The sequence below is a fragment of the Primulina tabacum genome, chromosome 12 (genome assembly GCF_025594145.1).
Source record: "Primulina tabacum isolate GXHZ01 chromosome 12, ASM2559414v2, whole genome shotgun sequence".
NCBI classification, from domain to species: Eukaryota; Viridiplantae; Streptophyta; class Magnoliopsida; order Lamiales; family Gesneriaceae; genus Primulina; species Primulina tabacum.
In genome coordinates this window covers 409,645-425,937 of record NC_134561.1, presented here as the reverse complement: position 1 = coordinate 425,937, position 16,293 = coordinate 409,645, and the positions used below count along the sequence as shown (strand labels likewise).

At 34.8% G+C, this 16,293-nt stretch overlaps 1 protein-coding gene across 9 annotated transcripts in view; it reads left to right on the top strand.

The window, feature by feature from the left end:
• LOC142521119 (uncharacterized) overlaps positions 1–16,002 on the top strand; it is a 73,248-nt gene extending 57,246 nt beyond the window's left edge. The window contains exons 1-4 of one of the 9 annotated variants that reach the window (XM_075624318.1): positions 13,537–14,089; positions 14,722–14,844; positions 14,995–15,219; positions 15,376–16,002. In XM_075624318.1, the coding sequence (XP_075480433.1) occupies positions 14,815–14,844; positions 14,995–15,219; positions 15,376–15,486 (366 nt within the window). In that variant the 5' untranslated portion in view covers positions 13,537–14,089; positions 14,722–14,814 and the 3' untranslated portion in view covers positions 15,487–16,002. Of the gene's footprint in view, positions 1–13,536; positions 15,220–15,375 lie in introns of those variants that run through there. The other 8 variants (XM_075624317.1, XM_075624316.1, XM_075624321.1 and 5 more) reach the window with 8 other exon arrangements.
• Positions 16,003–16,293: the final 291 nt, after the last annotated feature.

Sequence of the window (16,293 nt, the reverse complement as noted above, 5' to 3'; positions counted from 1 at the left end):
GGGGGTGAGTATTTGGGAATACTCAGCAAGTTGGGGAATATCGAGCACAATAAAACAACATGCATAAATTTCGAAACACATGACTTGCATACATACTTCATAAACATGCATAACATTTACCAGTCACTGTGATTTATCTAACTATCTATGGTTTACTGACGTCAGTCCCTAATTTTTACTCCTCTAAGGGGGCGAGGCCGTATAGCGGTTATATCCCCCACCGCGTAAGGGTACGTCATGATTGGGATTCCCACCCATATACAAGTCGACTCCTCAAAGTGCTTGAAACAGTATGACAATCGACACAAGAAAAGGAGTAGAAGAAAGAATTGTACTCGACCGAAGTTTTTATCAAAAACCGAAAATCACATATGCATAATCGAAATTTTAAGATTTAAAAACAGCCCACTTATAGTATCTTTAGCTGCGAAAAACGTAGGTGCTCGGCTTTGGGAAGTGGATCGTTCCTTGTTCTTCACTCGGCGGCACTACGGCTCGATTTTCTTAGAAGATTTTCGGCAGATTTTGGCTAGGGAGTTGCTGAAATTTCGAACCTTTCAGCTCTAGATTTTCGAAAATTTGGGTGAGTTGAGGAGTGGGAATGATGGCATATTTATAGGTGGAGGGATGGGAGCTAAATTTGGTGCATAAATCATGTCCAAAATTGGCCTAAATCTCATATTTTTGTCTCCCAAAATCCATTCCATGATTGCATTATTGGACTACCAAATTTGTGGGATTCAATCTTTGATTCTTTTCCCCTGCTTGGTTCGAAAATAGTGATGCTAAGTCAAGGGATATTTTTGAGCCAACTTGATGATTTAGTTTCCACTTTACCTTGCAAGCTCCCATGCATCCATGCATTCCAATATCTAGGCATATATTCTAGAAGGATTTTCGAAAATCCTAAGCAATATCATGCCTTAATTCTTTAAGCCTTGCACAAATCTTCCATGATCTTGTACTAATTCTCATAATTTCAAAATTTTCATGCACAAGTGAGGATTTTATTATCTTGATAACAAAGATTTTCAATCTACAAGATTTCCAATATTTATACCTTATTCTAGTACAAAAAATCCAAGGTCCTAATTTCCTTGCAATGATTAATTATATGGGAAAAATTTGGTTCCCACATAACATACCCGCCGCAATCCAAAATTTAATCGGCAAAGTTGGCATCCGGATGACTTTGTTAATCTGATGAAAATATAAGGGAGTGCTGGATTTTATGCATCAAATTATCGCTTTGAAGTTCCATCAGCGAGAGTTAGAGAAATCTTCATCACACCCACCAACAAAAGTAATGTGCATGCTTATAAGAATAAATGAAAGGTTTGCGGGGCTGTAACATAAGCTGAAGTGGCAAGGTGATTACCAGACTTTCTTGGTACATCTCAACAATGAAACAAGAATACTTCAACATTCAACTATAGTGTGCTCTTGTGATCTTGTTTAGTCTTTTTTCCGGTTTAATAAATTATCAAAATCACGTGTGTAAAATTTTAATTACACTAATGAATATTTGATGTACAAGGATATTCTGCTATCGGAAAATGTACGGACATTTACTCTTTAGTTAAAAAAAATTTCCCGAGATCGCTATAAATAACAGATAAATTGTCGGCATATTTTGTAAATAACACATAAATTGTCGGCATATTTTGTCGAGATCTTTAAATAACACATAAATTGTCGCCATATTTTGACTCAAAGGATTCTAACCATAATGAACATTTCTACAAAGGGTTAAAGAGTATCAATTTGATTTTCTGAATTTTGAAAATCTATTCAGAGACCTTAGTTTAACACGGTCCAGCTCTATTTTGTAAACCGGCAAAAGACCAAACAAGATCACAAGAGCACACTAGAGTTGAATTTTGAAGTTTTCTAGGTTCATCGTCGAGATGTACCAAGAAAGTCAGGTAATCACCTTGCCACTTCAGCTTATGTAACAGCCCCGCAAACCTTTCATTTATGCTTATGAGCATGCACATTACTTTTGTTGGTGGCTGTGATGAAGACTTCTCTAACTCTCGCTGATGGAACTTCAAAGTGATAATTTGATGCATAAAATCCAGTACTCCCTTATGTTCATCACATGTTTTTGTGCTTCCAACGAGTTTCAAATGGTGCAGGTCACTTTACTTTTCTCAAAACTTCAATCTACCCAATAGGTCTTCTACATCAAAATCACAACTACAGGAACATTATTTTCCAATCAAGAAATGACCTTAAACAATGTTTTATGTGTTCCAACCTTCATTTAAACCCTTCGTTCTTATTAACACTATCGGGCTTCCTAATCCATCATTACCCGAGCAATATTACATCAAGTCCACTATTTTATTAGAGGCCCAATTGTTGTCATTCCGATTCTGATTCGGAATCTGAGCCCATCAAAGCAGGATATCAGCTGACTTAAATATGTGAGTACAGTAAATGAACCAAGTCAAAAACCGAGAAATATAATCATTACACAAACAAATGATGAAGACGCAGAGGAATATAATTTTTTTTTTATTTCAGAACGTGAAAATCAATTGGTCGTAGATTTGAAACTTGCGTGTTGTTCATCCAACATTTAGCGCAAATATGTGAGTACTTACGCATGTACAGTAAATGCAACAAGTCAAAAACCAAGACCTGGACTTAAATATAAATAATTGAAAATAAAGTTTGGATTTAATTGCAAATTCCGTGTACTCATCGGGAAATAATCATTACACAAACAAATAATGAAGACGCAGAGGAATATAATTTTTATGACCTAAATGATTTTTTTATTTTTTTAAAAAAGATTTTATTTCGATCTCTGTAAAAATTGCAAATTTCAATCTATATATATATAGACACGCATATAAACACACATACTTACATTCATTCAACCAAGTCATCCGGACGCCAACTCTGCGGATTTCATTTGGATTGTGACGGGTATGTTAGCTTTTTATCCCGTAAGCAGAAATCAAAATATGACCAACCTCTTGAAAGTTACCAAAAACATGATGTATTTCGTGTATGACCAATGATAGCTGCTCTCGTCTCGATGGTGGACATGTCACCATGTCCCAAAACACATAAACTGTTGACATATTAAATAACAAGAGGTGGAGATAAATAATTTAATGGGTAGAGTTTGAAGTGGGATGAAAATTTACGATCGTAAATAGGGAGGGGTGAAGTAAATTGGTGATGTTGTTATATATGAACAAAGCTAAGGACAACTAAGGACATAATCCATGCTGGTGTGGATGTTGCTATATATGCATGAAAAAAAACGGTTGGATTAGCAACGGTTTTGATAAACTTGTCGCTCAAATAGCGACGGTTTTTCATAAATTTGTCGCCTATTAAATTAAGCGACTGTTTAATAACAACCGCTCTACATTAGCGACGGTTATCAAAAATCATCGCTATTTTGCGACTGTTCGAACAAACCCGTCGCCATTTTGTGCGACGGGTTTTTTGACCGTCGCCTTTGGCGACGTTTATAATTAAGTCCGTCGCCATATAAAGCGACGGGTTTTTTACCCGTCGCGATGTGCGACAGTATAATACTAGATCGTCGCAATATTCAGTGACGGTTTGGGGTAAATCGTCGCTATTGCAATGGTTTTTGACTACCGTCGCCAATAGCGATGGTTGTTTACAATTGGTGTAAATCGTCGCTATTGCGACGGTTTTTGACTACCGTCGTCGATCTATAATAGCGACGGTGCGTCGAAAATTGTCGCTATTGGCGACGGTTTATTTCAAGAATAGCGACGGTTATTGAGAAACCGTCGCTATAGAAGGCGACGTGACCTCCAGTGACGGACCCCCAAACCATCGTTAAAACCGTCGTCTTACCCTTTAGGCGACGGTTTTAGCGACGGTTTAAACCGTCGCTACCGCTTTTTTTTTTTTGTAGTGAAGAACAATGTTAAATACGTAGATATAGGGACCTACGTACCTATACGTAAATAAATTGGGGCAGCTTTATTTTCTTGGAAATGTGTTGTGAAATTCTCGATTTTGACGCAAATGACTCTTATGAGCATGCACATTACTTTTGTTGGCAGATGTGATGAAGACTTTCTAACTCTCGCTGATGGAACTTCAAAGCGATAATTTGATGCATAAAATCCAGCACTCCCTTATGTTCTTCATCTGATTAACAAAAACAATAAAATTAACAATATATATATAGCAAATCTTCGACTAATGCTGTTAAAAAATCACATGTTTTTGTGCTTTCAACGAGTTTCAAATGCTGCAGGTCACTTTACATTTCTCAAAACTTCAATCTACATAATAGGTCTTCTGCGTCAAAATCACAACTACAGGAACATTATTTTCCAATCAAGAAATGACCTTAGACAATGTTTATGTGTTCCAACCTTCATTTAAACCCTTCGTTCTTATTAATACTATCGGGCTTCCTAATCCATCATTACCCGAGCAATATTACATCAAGTCCACTATTTTATTAGAGGCCCAATTGTTGTCATTCCGATTCTGATTCGGAATCTGAGCCCATCAAAGCAGGATATCAGCTGACTTAAATATGTGAGTACAGTAAATGAACCAAGTCAAAAACCGAGAAATATAATCATTACACAAACAAATGATGAAGACGCAGAGGAATATAATTTTTTTTTTTATTTCAGAACTTGAAAATAAGTTGGTCGTAGATTTGAAACTTGGGAGTCGTTTATCCAACATTTAGCGCAAATATGTGAGTACTTACGCATGTACAGTAAATGCAACAAGTCAAAAACCAAGACCTGGACTTAAATATAAGTAATTGAAAATAAAATTTGGATTTAATTGCGAATTCCGTGTGCTCATCGGGAAATAATCATTACACAAACAAATAATGAAGACGCAGAGGAATATAATTTTTATGACCTAAATGATTTTTTTATTTTTTTAAAAAAGATTTTATTTCGATCTCTGTAAAAATTGCAAATTTTTATAGACACGTATATAAACACACATACTTACATTCATTCAACCAAGTCATCCGGATGCCAACTCTGCGGATTTAATTTTGGATTGCGTTGGGTATGTTAGCTTTTATCCCGTAAGCAGAAATCAAAATATGACCAACCTCTTGAAAGTTACCAAAAACATGATGTATTTCATGTATGACCAATGATAGCTACTCTCGTCTCGATGGTGGACATGTCACCATGTCCCAAAACAGAAACTGTTGACATATTAAATAACAAGAGGTGGAGATAAATAATTTAATGGGTAGTGTTTGAAGTGGGATGGAAATTTACGATCATAAATAGGGAGGGGTGAAGGAAATTGGTGCTGTTGTTATATATGAACAAACCTAAGGACAACTAAGGACATAATCCATGCTGGTGTGGCTGTTGTTATATATGCACAAAAAAACGGTTGGATTAGCGACGGTGTTTGATAAACCGTCGCTCAAATAGCGATGGTGTTTTATAAACTGTTCCTATATTAGCGACGGTTTTTCGTAAATCCGTCGTCTATTAAATTAAGCGACGGTTATTAACAACCGTCTCTACATTAGCGACGGTTATAAAAAATCGTCGTTATTTTGCGACTGTTCGAACAAACCCGTCACCATTTTGTGCGACGGGTTTTTTGACCGTCGACAGGTTTTTTGACCGTCACCTTTGGCGACGTTTATATTTAAGTCCGTCGCCATATAAGGCGACAGGTTTTTTACTTGTCGCGATGTGCGACGGTATAATACTAGATCGTCGCAATATGCAGTGACGGTTTAGTGTAAATCGTCGCTATTGCGACGGTTTTTGACTACCGTCACAAACCGTCGCTAATCTATAATAGCGACGGTGCGTCGAAAACTGTCGCTATTGGCGATGGTTTATTTCAAGAATAGCGATGGTTGTTGAAAAACCGTCGCTATAGAAGGCGACGTGACCTCCGGTGACGGACCCCCAAACCGTCGTTAAAACCGTCGCCTTACCCTTTAGGCGACGGTTTTAGCGACTGTTTAAAACGTCGCTACTGTTTTTTTTTTTTTGTAGTCAAGGACAATGTTAAATACGTAGATATAGGGACCTACGTACCTATACGTAAATAAATTGGGGCAACTTTATTTTCTTGAAAATGTGTTTTGAGATTCTCGATTTTGACTCAAAGGATTCTAACCATAATGAACATTTCTATAAAGGGTTAAAGAGTATCAGTTTGATTTTCTGAATTTTGATAATCTATTCAGAGACCTTAGTTTACCACAGTCCATCTCTATTTTGTAAACCGGCAAAAGACCAAACAAGATCACAAGAACACACTAGAGTTGAATATTGAAGTTTTCTAGGTTCATCGTCGAGATATACCAAGAAAGTCTGGTGATCACCTTGCCACTTCAGCTTATGTAACAGCCCCGAAAACCTTTCATTTATGCTTATGAACATGCACATTACTTTTGTTGGTAGATGTGATGAAGACTTCTCTAACTCTCGCTGATGGAACTTCAAAGCGATAATTTGATGCATAAAATCCAGCACTCCCTTATGTTCTTCATCTGATTAACAAAAACAATAAAATTAACAATATATATATAGCAAATCTTCGACTAATGCTGTGAAAAATCACATGTTTTTGTGCTTCCAATGAGTTTCAAATGCTGCGGGTCACTTTACATTTCTCAAAACTTCAATCTACATAATAGGTCTTCTGCATCAAAATCACAACTACAGGAACATTATTTTCCAATCAAGAAATGACCTTAGACAATGTTTATGTGTTCCAATCTTCATTTAAACCCTTCGTTCTTATTAATACTATCGGGCTTCCTAATCCATCATTGCCCGAGCAATATTACATCAGGTCCACTATTTTATTAGAGGCCCAATTGTTGTCATTCCGATTCTGATTCGGAATCTGAGCCCATCAAAGCAGGATATCAGCTGACTTAAATTTGTGTGTACAGTAAATGAACCAAGTCAAAAACCGAGAAATATAATCATTACACAAACAAATGATAAAGACGCAGAGGAATATAATTTTTTTTATTGCAGAACTTTAAAATAAATTGGTCGTAGATTTGAAACTTGGGTGTTGTTTATCCAACATTTAGCGCAAATATGTGAGTACTTACGCATGTACAGTAAATGCAACAAGTCAAAAACCAAGACCTGGACTTAAATATAAGTAATTGAAAATAAAGTTTGGATTTAATTGCAAATTCCGTGTGCTCATCGGGAAATAATCATTATACAAACAAATAATGAAGACGCAGAGGAATATAATTTTTATGACCTAAATGATTTTTTTATTTTTTTAAAAAAGGTTTTATTTCGATCTCTTTAAAAATTGCAAATTTCGATCTATATATATATATATATATATATATATAGACACGTATATAAACACACATACTTACATTCATTCAACCAAGTCATCCGGATGCCAACTCTGCGGATTTCATTTTGGATTACGTTGGGTATGTTAGCTTTTATCCCGTAAGCAGAAATCAAAATATGACCAACCTCTTGAAAGTTACCAAAAACATGATGTATTTCGTGTATGACCAATGATAGCTGCTCTCGTCTCGATGGTGGACATGTCACCATGTCTCAAAACAGAAACTGTTGACATATTAAATAACAAAAAGTGGAGATAAATAATTTAATGGGTAGAGTTTGAAGTGGGATGGAAATTTACGATCGTAAATAGGGAGGTGTGAAGGAAATTGGTGCTGTTGTTATATATGAACAAAGCTAAGGACAACTAAGGACATAATCCATGCTGGTGTGGCTGTTGTTATATATGCACGAAAATAACGATTGGATTAGTGACGGTGTTTGATAAACCGTCGCTCAAATAACGCGGTGTTTGATAAACCTTTGCTATATTACCGAGGGTTTTTCATAAATCTGTCGCCTATTAAATTATGCGACGGTTTAATAACAACCGACTCTACATTAGCGACGGTTATAAAAAATCGTCGCTATTTTGCGACTGTTCGAACAAACCCGTCGCCATTTTGTGCGACGGGTTTTTTGACCGTCGACGGGTTTTTTGACCGTCACCTTTGGCGACGTTTATATTTAAGTCTGTCACCATATAAGCGACAGGTTTTTTACCTGTCGCGATGTGCGACGGTATAAAACTAGATCGTCGCAATATTCAGGGACGGTTTAGTGTAAATCATCGCTATAGCGACGGTTTTTGACTACCGTCGCTAATCTATAATAGCGACGGTGCGTCGAAAACTGTCGCTATTGGCGACGGTTTATTTCAAGAATATCGACGGTTATTGAGAAACCGCCGCTATAGAAGGCGACGCGACCACCGGTGACGGACCCCCAAACCGTCGTTAAAACTGTCGCCTTAAGGGTAAGGCGACGGTTTTAGCGACGGTTTAAACTGTCGCTACCGTTTTTTTGTAGTGAAGGACAATGTTAAATACGTAGATATAGGGACCTGCGTACATATACGTAAATAAATTGGGGTAGCTTTATTTTCTTGGAAATGTGTTTTGAGATTCTCGATTTTGACTCAAAGGATTCTAACCATAATGATCATTTCTACAAAGGGTTAAAGAGTATCAGTTTGATTTTCTGAATTTTGATAATCTATTCAGAGACCTTAGTTTGACACGGTCCAGGTCTATTTTGTAAACCGGCAAAAGACCAAACAAGATCACAAGAGCACACTGGAGTTGAATTTTGAAGTTTTCTAGGTTCATCGTCGAGATGTACCAAGAAAGTCTGGTAATCACCTTTCTATTTCAGCTTATGTAACAGCCCCGCAAACCTTTCATTTATGCTTATGAGCATGCACATTACTTTTGTTGGCGGATGTGATGAAGACTTCTCTAACTCTCGCTGATGGAACTTCAAAGCGATAATTTGATGCATAAAATCCAGCACTCCCTTATGTTCTTCATCTGATTAACAAAAACAATAAAATTAACAATATATATATAGAAAATCTTTGACTAATGCTGTTAAAATCACATGTTTTTGTGCTTTCAACGAGTTTCAAATGCTGCAGGTCACTTTACATTTCTCAAAACTTCAATCTACCCAATAGGTCTTCTGCATCAAAATCACAACTACAGGAACATTATTTTCCAATCAAGGAATGACCTTAGACAATGTTTTATGTGTTTCAACCTTCATTAAAACCCTTCGTTCTTATTAATACTATCGGGCTTTCTAATCCATCATTACCCGAGCAATATTACATCAAGTCCACTATTTTATTAGAGGCCCAATTGTTGTCATTCCGATTCTGATTCGGAATCTGAGCCCATCAAAGCAGGATATCAGCTGGCTAAAATACGTGAGTACAGTAAATGAACCAAGTCAAAAACCGAGAAATATAATCATTACACAAACAAATGATGAAGACGTAGAGGAATATAATTTTTTTTTATTTCAAAACTTGAAAATAAATTGGTCGTAGATTTGAAACTTGGGTGTTGTTTATCCAACATTTAGCGCAAATTTGTGAGTACTTACGCATGTACAGTAAATGCAGCAAGTCAAAAACCAAGACCTGGACTTAAATATAAGTAATTGAAAATAAAGTTTGGATTTAATTGCAAATTCCGTGTGCTCATCGGGAAATAATCATTACACAAACAAATAATGAAGACGTAGAGGAATATAATTTTTATGACCTAAATGATTTTTTTTATTTTTTTAAAAAAGATTTTATTTCGATCTCTGTAAAATTGCAAATTTCGATATATATATATATATACACACACGTATATAAACACACATATTTACATTCATTCAATCAAGTCATCCGGATGCCAACTCTGCGGATTTCATTTTGGATTGTGACGGGTATGTTAGCTTTTTATCCCGTAAGCAGAAATCAAAATATGACCAACCTCTTGAAAGTTACCAAAAACATGATGTATTTCGTGTATGACCAATGATAGCTGCTCTCGTCTCGATGGTGGACATGTCACCATGTCCCAAAACACATAAACTGTTGACATATTAAATAACAAGAGGTGGAGATAAATAATTTAATGGGTAGAGTTTGAAGTGGGATGAAAATTTACGATCGTAAATAGGGAGGGGTGAAGTAAATTGGTGATGTTGTTATATATGAACAAAGCTAAGGACAACTAAGGACATAATCCATGCTGGTGTGGATGTTGCTATATATGCATGAAAAAAAACGGTTGGATTAGCAACGGTTTTGATAAATTGTCGCTCAAATAGCGACGGTTTTTCATAAATTTGTCGCCTATTAAATTAAGCGACTGTTTAATAACAACCGTCTCTACATTAGCGACGGTTATAAAAAATCGTCGCTATTTTGCGACTTTTCGAACAAACCCGTCGCCATTTTGTGCGACGGGTTTTTTGACCATCACCTTTGGCGACTTTTATAATTAAGTCCGTCGCCATATAAGGCGACGGGTTTTTTACCCGTCGCGATGTGCGACTGTATAATACTAGATCGTCGCAATATTCAGTGACGGTTTAATGTAAATCGTCGCTATTTCGACGGTTTTTGACTACCGTCGCCAATAGCGACGGTTTGTAATCTATAATAGCGACGGTGCGTTGAAAACTGTCGCTATTGGCGACGATTTATTTCAAGAATAGCGACGGTTATTGAGAAATCGTCGCTATAGAAGGCGACGCGACCTCCGGTGACGGACCCCCAATCCATTGTTAAAACCGTCGCATTACCCTTTAGGCGACGGTTTTAGCGACGGTTTAAACCGTCGCTACTGTTTTTTTTTTTTTTTGGTAGTGAAAGACAATGTTAAATACGTAGATATAGGGACCTACGTACCTATACGTAAATAAATTGGGGAAGCTTTATTTTCTTGGAAATGTGTTTTGAGATTCTCGATTTTGACTCAAAAGATTCTAACCATAATGAACATTTCTACAAAGGGTTAAAGAGTATCAGTTTGATTTTCTGAATTTTGATAATCTATTCAGAGACCTTAGTTTTCGGATATGTATATTTCAATTGTATATGATTTTATTATTTATTTCATTAAAAAAACCAGATAAGTTGATAATAGAAGTAATTAATTCGTAAATCATTCTGCCGAACAATACATGAATTTTTTATTTCTAAAAGCAACTATCAATTGTCTTATCAATATAAGAATAAATGACAATATTAAGAAGAATAAGCAAGAAACATATTGTCAACAAAAATTCCTTTCGAAATTCTAATTACAAATTTTGATAATTTAAAGCAAATTACATTGTATAAATTCGATTATCTAAATCATATGTTACCATGAAATCACAATAAAGGAGACGATAAATAGTTATCTTTATTTTATATAAGCAAAAACTCGTGTGAGACGATCTCACATGTCATATTTTGTGAGACGGATCTCTTATTTGGGTCATTCATGAAAAAGTATTATTTTTTATGCTAAGAGTATTACTTTTTATTGTGAATATCAGTAGGGTTGACCCGTCTCACATATAAAAATTCGTGAGACCGTCTCACAAAAAACCTACTCTTTTATATAGCTAGATTTTTAGTTATAAAATTATGAAACAATTTAACATTATCTTTTTTTAAGTTTTTATTTTAATTCTTATTGTTCGGGTTCTACAATTTTATTTTATTTTTTGCTTTATTTTTTTTTCAAATTATTTGAGATAGTCATATAAAAATACATTTTAATTAGAAAAATATATTATAATCTACTTTTCTGGGCAGCTTTTAATTTTATTGGATAAATGATTTAAAATAACTACAATTTTGAAACAAACATACTAAGATAATTATTCTAATTTTTTAAATAAGAGTGTTATTTTTTGTTTTATATGAATTATGTTTAAAAATATTATATTTTTATTTTTGTGAAACTCTATCAAAATAGATTTATTGTTTTGTACCACGAAGATCGCGTAATGAATATTTTTTAGGAAGTATCCTATATTAAAATTAATTTTACAAAATATTTAAGTTATAGTTTAAGAAAAATAAATATTTTTTTAAATAGTTTTTATTTATATTTAATTGCATAATTATTATATTTTTAATATTTTAAAAATTAATTTTTTCTCTTATTTTAAAATTTTGTTTGTTGTTATTTTAGGAACCATGGACTTCTGTAGTTTGACGAGAGAAATTTTGAAAAAACAAAAAAAAACTAAAATAATTGGTGTTGCATGTATTTAGAGTACTTAATAAATAGTATGAATAATAATAATAATAATAAGTAATGCAGGAAAGAATGTGTTGCATGTATTTAGAATATTTATAATTTATTTTTTCAATATAGTAAATATATTTAAATATTTCTGTTTTTATATAAGTTGATTGAATTTTTTTTAAAATTTTGAATATCTTGATAAATTTGTTTTTATATTATCAATATTTTATTTCTACCGTGTTAGGTATCACGAACTAGTCAGAAATTTCTAGTCAAAATTAGACACTCCCGTAATATTCGAACCATAATAGCCAAAACATAAAAGTTAGAAGACCAATACCCAAGTTTGATAAGTTACAGGACTCAAAAGAAAAAACATCTAAAGTTAGACCAATTTGTCTTTTTTCCCCTATAACATTTATTCATTGTGAATATATTTTCCAAAAATAAAAATAAAAAGAAGATATATAATAATTTTAATATTTATTTCTATATAAAATGAAACATTATAAGAATTATGAAGTTAAATACTACTAGATATTTTGTAAAAAATAATATAAAATAACTAAAAATCTTAAATTTAATCTCGAATTTTAATATATGTTTCGAATATTATCTTATGCTTTAAATAAATTTCCTACGCCACTCTTTCTTCTTCAAGGAACTGTGTGAAAGAGTAGGCTTACTGAAACTGATTAAACAAATGGCTATTTAGTGAGATAAGTAAGGAAGGTAAACTGAATGATAAATACACACACATATGTTTCTGGATATTCGAAGAATTTAATAGTCCTACGCCAAGGTTTGTACTAAAAGATTTTGGTAATTATAAATATTTTGAAATTATCTATTGTAGTAAGACTCAATACTGCCTAACTGAAACTCTTAGTGAAACTGAAACTGAAAACTTTGAGCAGTAGAGTTCTTTGCTCACAACTATAAAAAGATTAATAATACGCACGAATATGATCCTTAATATGATCAGATAAATATCGAACCAGTGTGTTCTTGCTCTTTAATTTGACTTCTTGTAATACTTTTACGGAGAGAGTTGGTTTGCTTGTAAGTCAGAAGATTGGTTGGTGCTGGCTGGTTCACTGATCTTATATATAATCTCAATTTTCAATTATAACTTGTATAAAAGATATCCGTTTATGAATGCAGATGTACTTGTTGTCAAGTCATCGTCTTTTCTGATATAAGTCGAATTCTGTCAAAGACTATAACCTTGATCATTAATCACTGATGGTAAGAACAAAAAACTGTATGAATTTTAGCTCTGATCCTTAGTGGAGCGATTTTGTGATTCTCATCGATTGGAAGTCAAATGATCGATTGGAAGTCAAATAATGGTCAATGAGCTATTTATTAGGTAATCAAAGCCCATGGGCTTTGGAAGAAGAAGGCCCGACACTTCCGCTCTTCGCTCGGAGCGATTTTGTGATTCTGATCGATTGGAAATCAAACAATGGTCAATGGAACTGAAGCTTATTCAATCTTGTCTTCCACCCAACATCTTCAAACCTATGCAATTTTTGACAGAAACTCTAAATTATCTTCGCGGGTTATCTCTCTGTCCTAAGTTCATCTTATTCTTGGTTGATGACATTGCATAATGTGTTCTAAGCATGAGAGTGAGCACTAAATGAGCTTGTCCAGGAGAAATGCGTGCAGTAGTTGTCTAAGAAATTGTAGGAAGATTGGATTCCACCCCACACACACACCCCTTCTTTTTGTGAAAATGAGCAGAAAACCTTTGTGGAGATGTAAGCTTCATCTTCAGCGGATATCTTGGAAGAATCGAGATAAGAAAAGCTTGTGTTGTCAACAGTAAATCTATTTTGCTGAATTCCATTTACCTTGATTTGTTAATTATTTTGCGGTGTGGTTTATTTAAATGTTGCAGAGATGAAAATATGCCTTCCGTTTCAGAATTGTATGGGGTGCCGATTCTTGAAATCTCTACTGCTCACAAGGATATTGTGGATGGTAATCTTGTTTTTGAAGGGCATCTTCTTGATGTCCCTTCTCCTGTCATCACATATGCTCAAGTGGTGAGATTTTGTTGATTGATTTCTTGAATGCCTATGTTATTGGAGATAATTTAGCAGGAAGTTGGAGAATAAAAGTTAAGAGATTGGGTTTGTGTGGAATCTGTAGAGTAATTGATATTTTGTTTGTGATTAAGTTCAGCTATATGCGATTCTTACTATGCTATATCTTGCAATTTCTGAATCTTGAGTTTAGCTTTCCAGTGGCTTGGTTTGTTATGAATAAAGTGCGGAAAGTTCAAAATATCCTTGAAATCGAACTAGGGTTAGAAACACCACTATATTTCATGAATTTTGTTTGGGGCACTCCTTTAACGTTGTTCAATATCCGGCCAACATGTATACTTCGGGACATTTTGTTTCTGCCCTGCTCCCCATGACCCACTTACACATTATGAATTGAGTGTGAAAGTGGAAGACTATTGTCAATTCACATCTAATCGTTCGAGCTTTAGAAGTTGGGTCTAACAAGTAGATGCTTTAATCAAGTGACTTCTGTGATTAGCTATTGCCTCCTTGGCTTGAGAAATCTTTGTTATCGTTTGGTACTTTTGTCTCCTTTCTTATAAGCATCACTTCGTAGGTGGGGAATGGCTTAGAATTAAGCTGTCGAAAACAATTCAAGGCTTGGGATTTCGTGGCAGAGAATGGAATTAGATCGTTATGAAGCCATTGCACCATCATTTACTTTGTGTAAGTTTCTTGATTATAGTCATTTTTTGGGTTCAAGTTTCACTAAAGTGTTTTGCGAGTAAAATATTATCAGCGATTGTGTGCGCACATGCACGCTAGAAGTTAGTTTCTACCTCAACAAACTTGTCCATGTTATCATCAATTCATCAGGCTAAAACCATTGGTTCTTTTCTAGTTCTGGTCCCTCTGGTAATCTTTTGCATCAGATGCATAATGGTGGCTATTAGAAGTAGAAATGCTAGAGATCTGAGAAATCAAGAACCACAAATATCCGGAGTTCATCACCGCATGTCTAAAAGCACGAGATGGAGAACGGCTCTCAGTGACTTGAGGGATCCAGACACAATGAGTACCGAATGTGAACCAGATTCTGCTGTAAGAGTTGTGCTTTATCGCGCCATTATCTGATTCTCAATGTGCAAATTTTTATGGGTGCTTCTTTTATGTTATTAGTATATTGAATTGATCAACTATTTTATGCAACTTTTCTCGTCCTCGTTTTGACCTTGTCGAACTTGACAATTGTGACAGCATGTCTCAGAAGACGAGGATCAATCATATATCTACGAGCACTCTCGTGATTATGCAAAGGTTGAAGATGAGTATCAAAAGTTCCTTTCCGAGTGTGGAATGAGTGAATAGGGCCATTGGCGTGGGGGTTCGCCCAAATAGAGCCTTCGAAGCTGCTTTTTCCCATCTTTTGCCGAGCGATTATTTGGATGTCATGATCACAAGATTGTTGGCATCAAATAGTTGGTGATGATTAATTTTATAGTAATAATATCCCGAAGTTTTAGGTCATCCCTAGATAAATGTTTGTTCTTGGACGAAGTTAGTGGGATTTCTAGTGCTTTGCCATAGGATTGATCGTCAATAGAGGAAAGTTTGTAAATAACAATTCCTGCCATGTGGATTGATATACTTGAAGATAGCATTGTTTGAAGCATATTTCAAGAAACTGATGAAATTTAGCAAAACAAAACAACTCGAAATAAAATTGTGGAGATGTGAGAAATCCATACAAATACATCAACGGACATTGCTAGCTTTCTGCTCCTCACTTACCCAAGAATTGAGGATGCTAAAAACTCGTTGAAGGAACTGCACAAGCACCAAACGAACAATAATTAGGAATGGATTAATTCGTGACTAACATTAATGAATTTCTCAACTCTCCATGGATGAGCCGACGTGAGCCAGCTCTTTCTTCGTCGGAATCAACTGTCAACAAGACAACACCAAGAGGCTATTACGACGTCGTTTAAGTGATTGTCATTTTGAATCTTATTTTAATTTTAATTTAAGCCCTCCATTTTTTCTTCTAATTTTCTCGTTATCGGATGATTCTTAGGCCAAAGCCTGACATTTACCGTAAATATAATATCGACTAAATGCATGAGAAATTAGAATATTTGACTAGAAATTTCTTAATACGATTAAATTTATTGA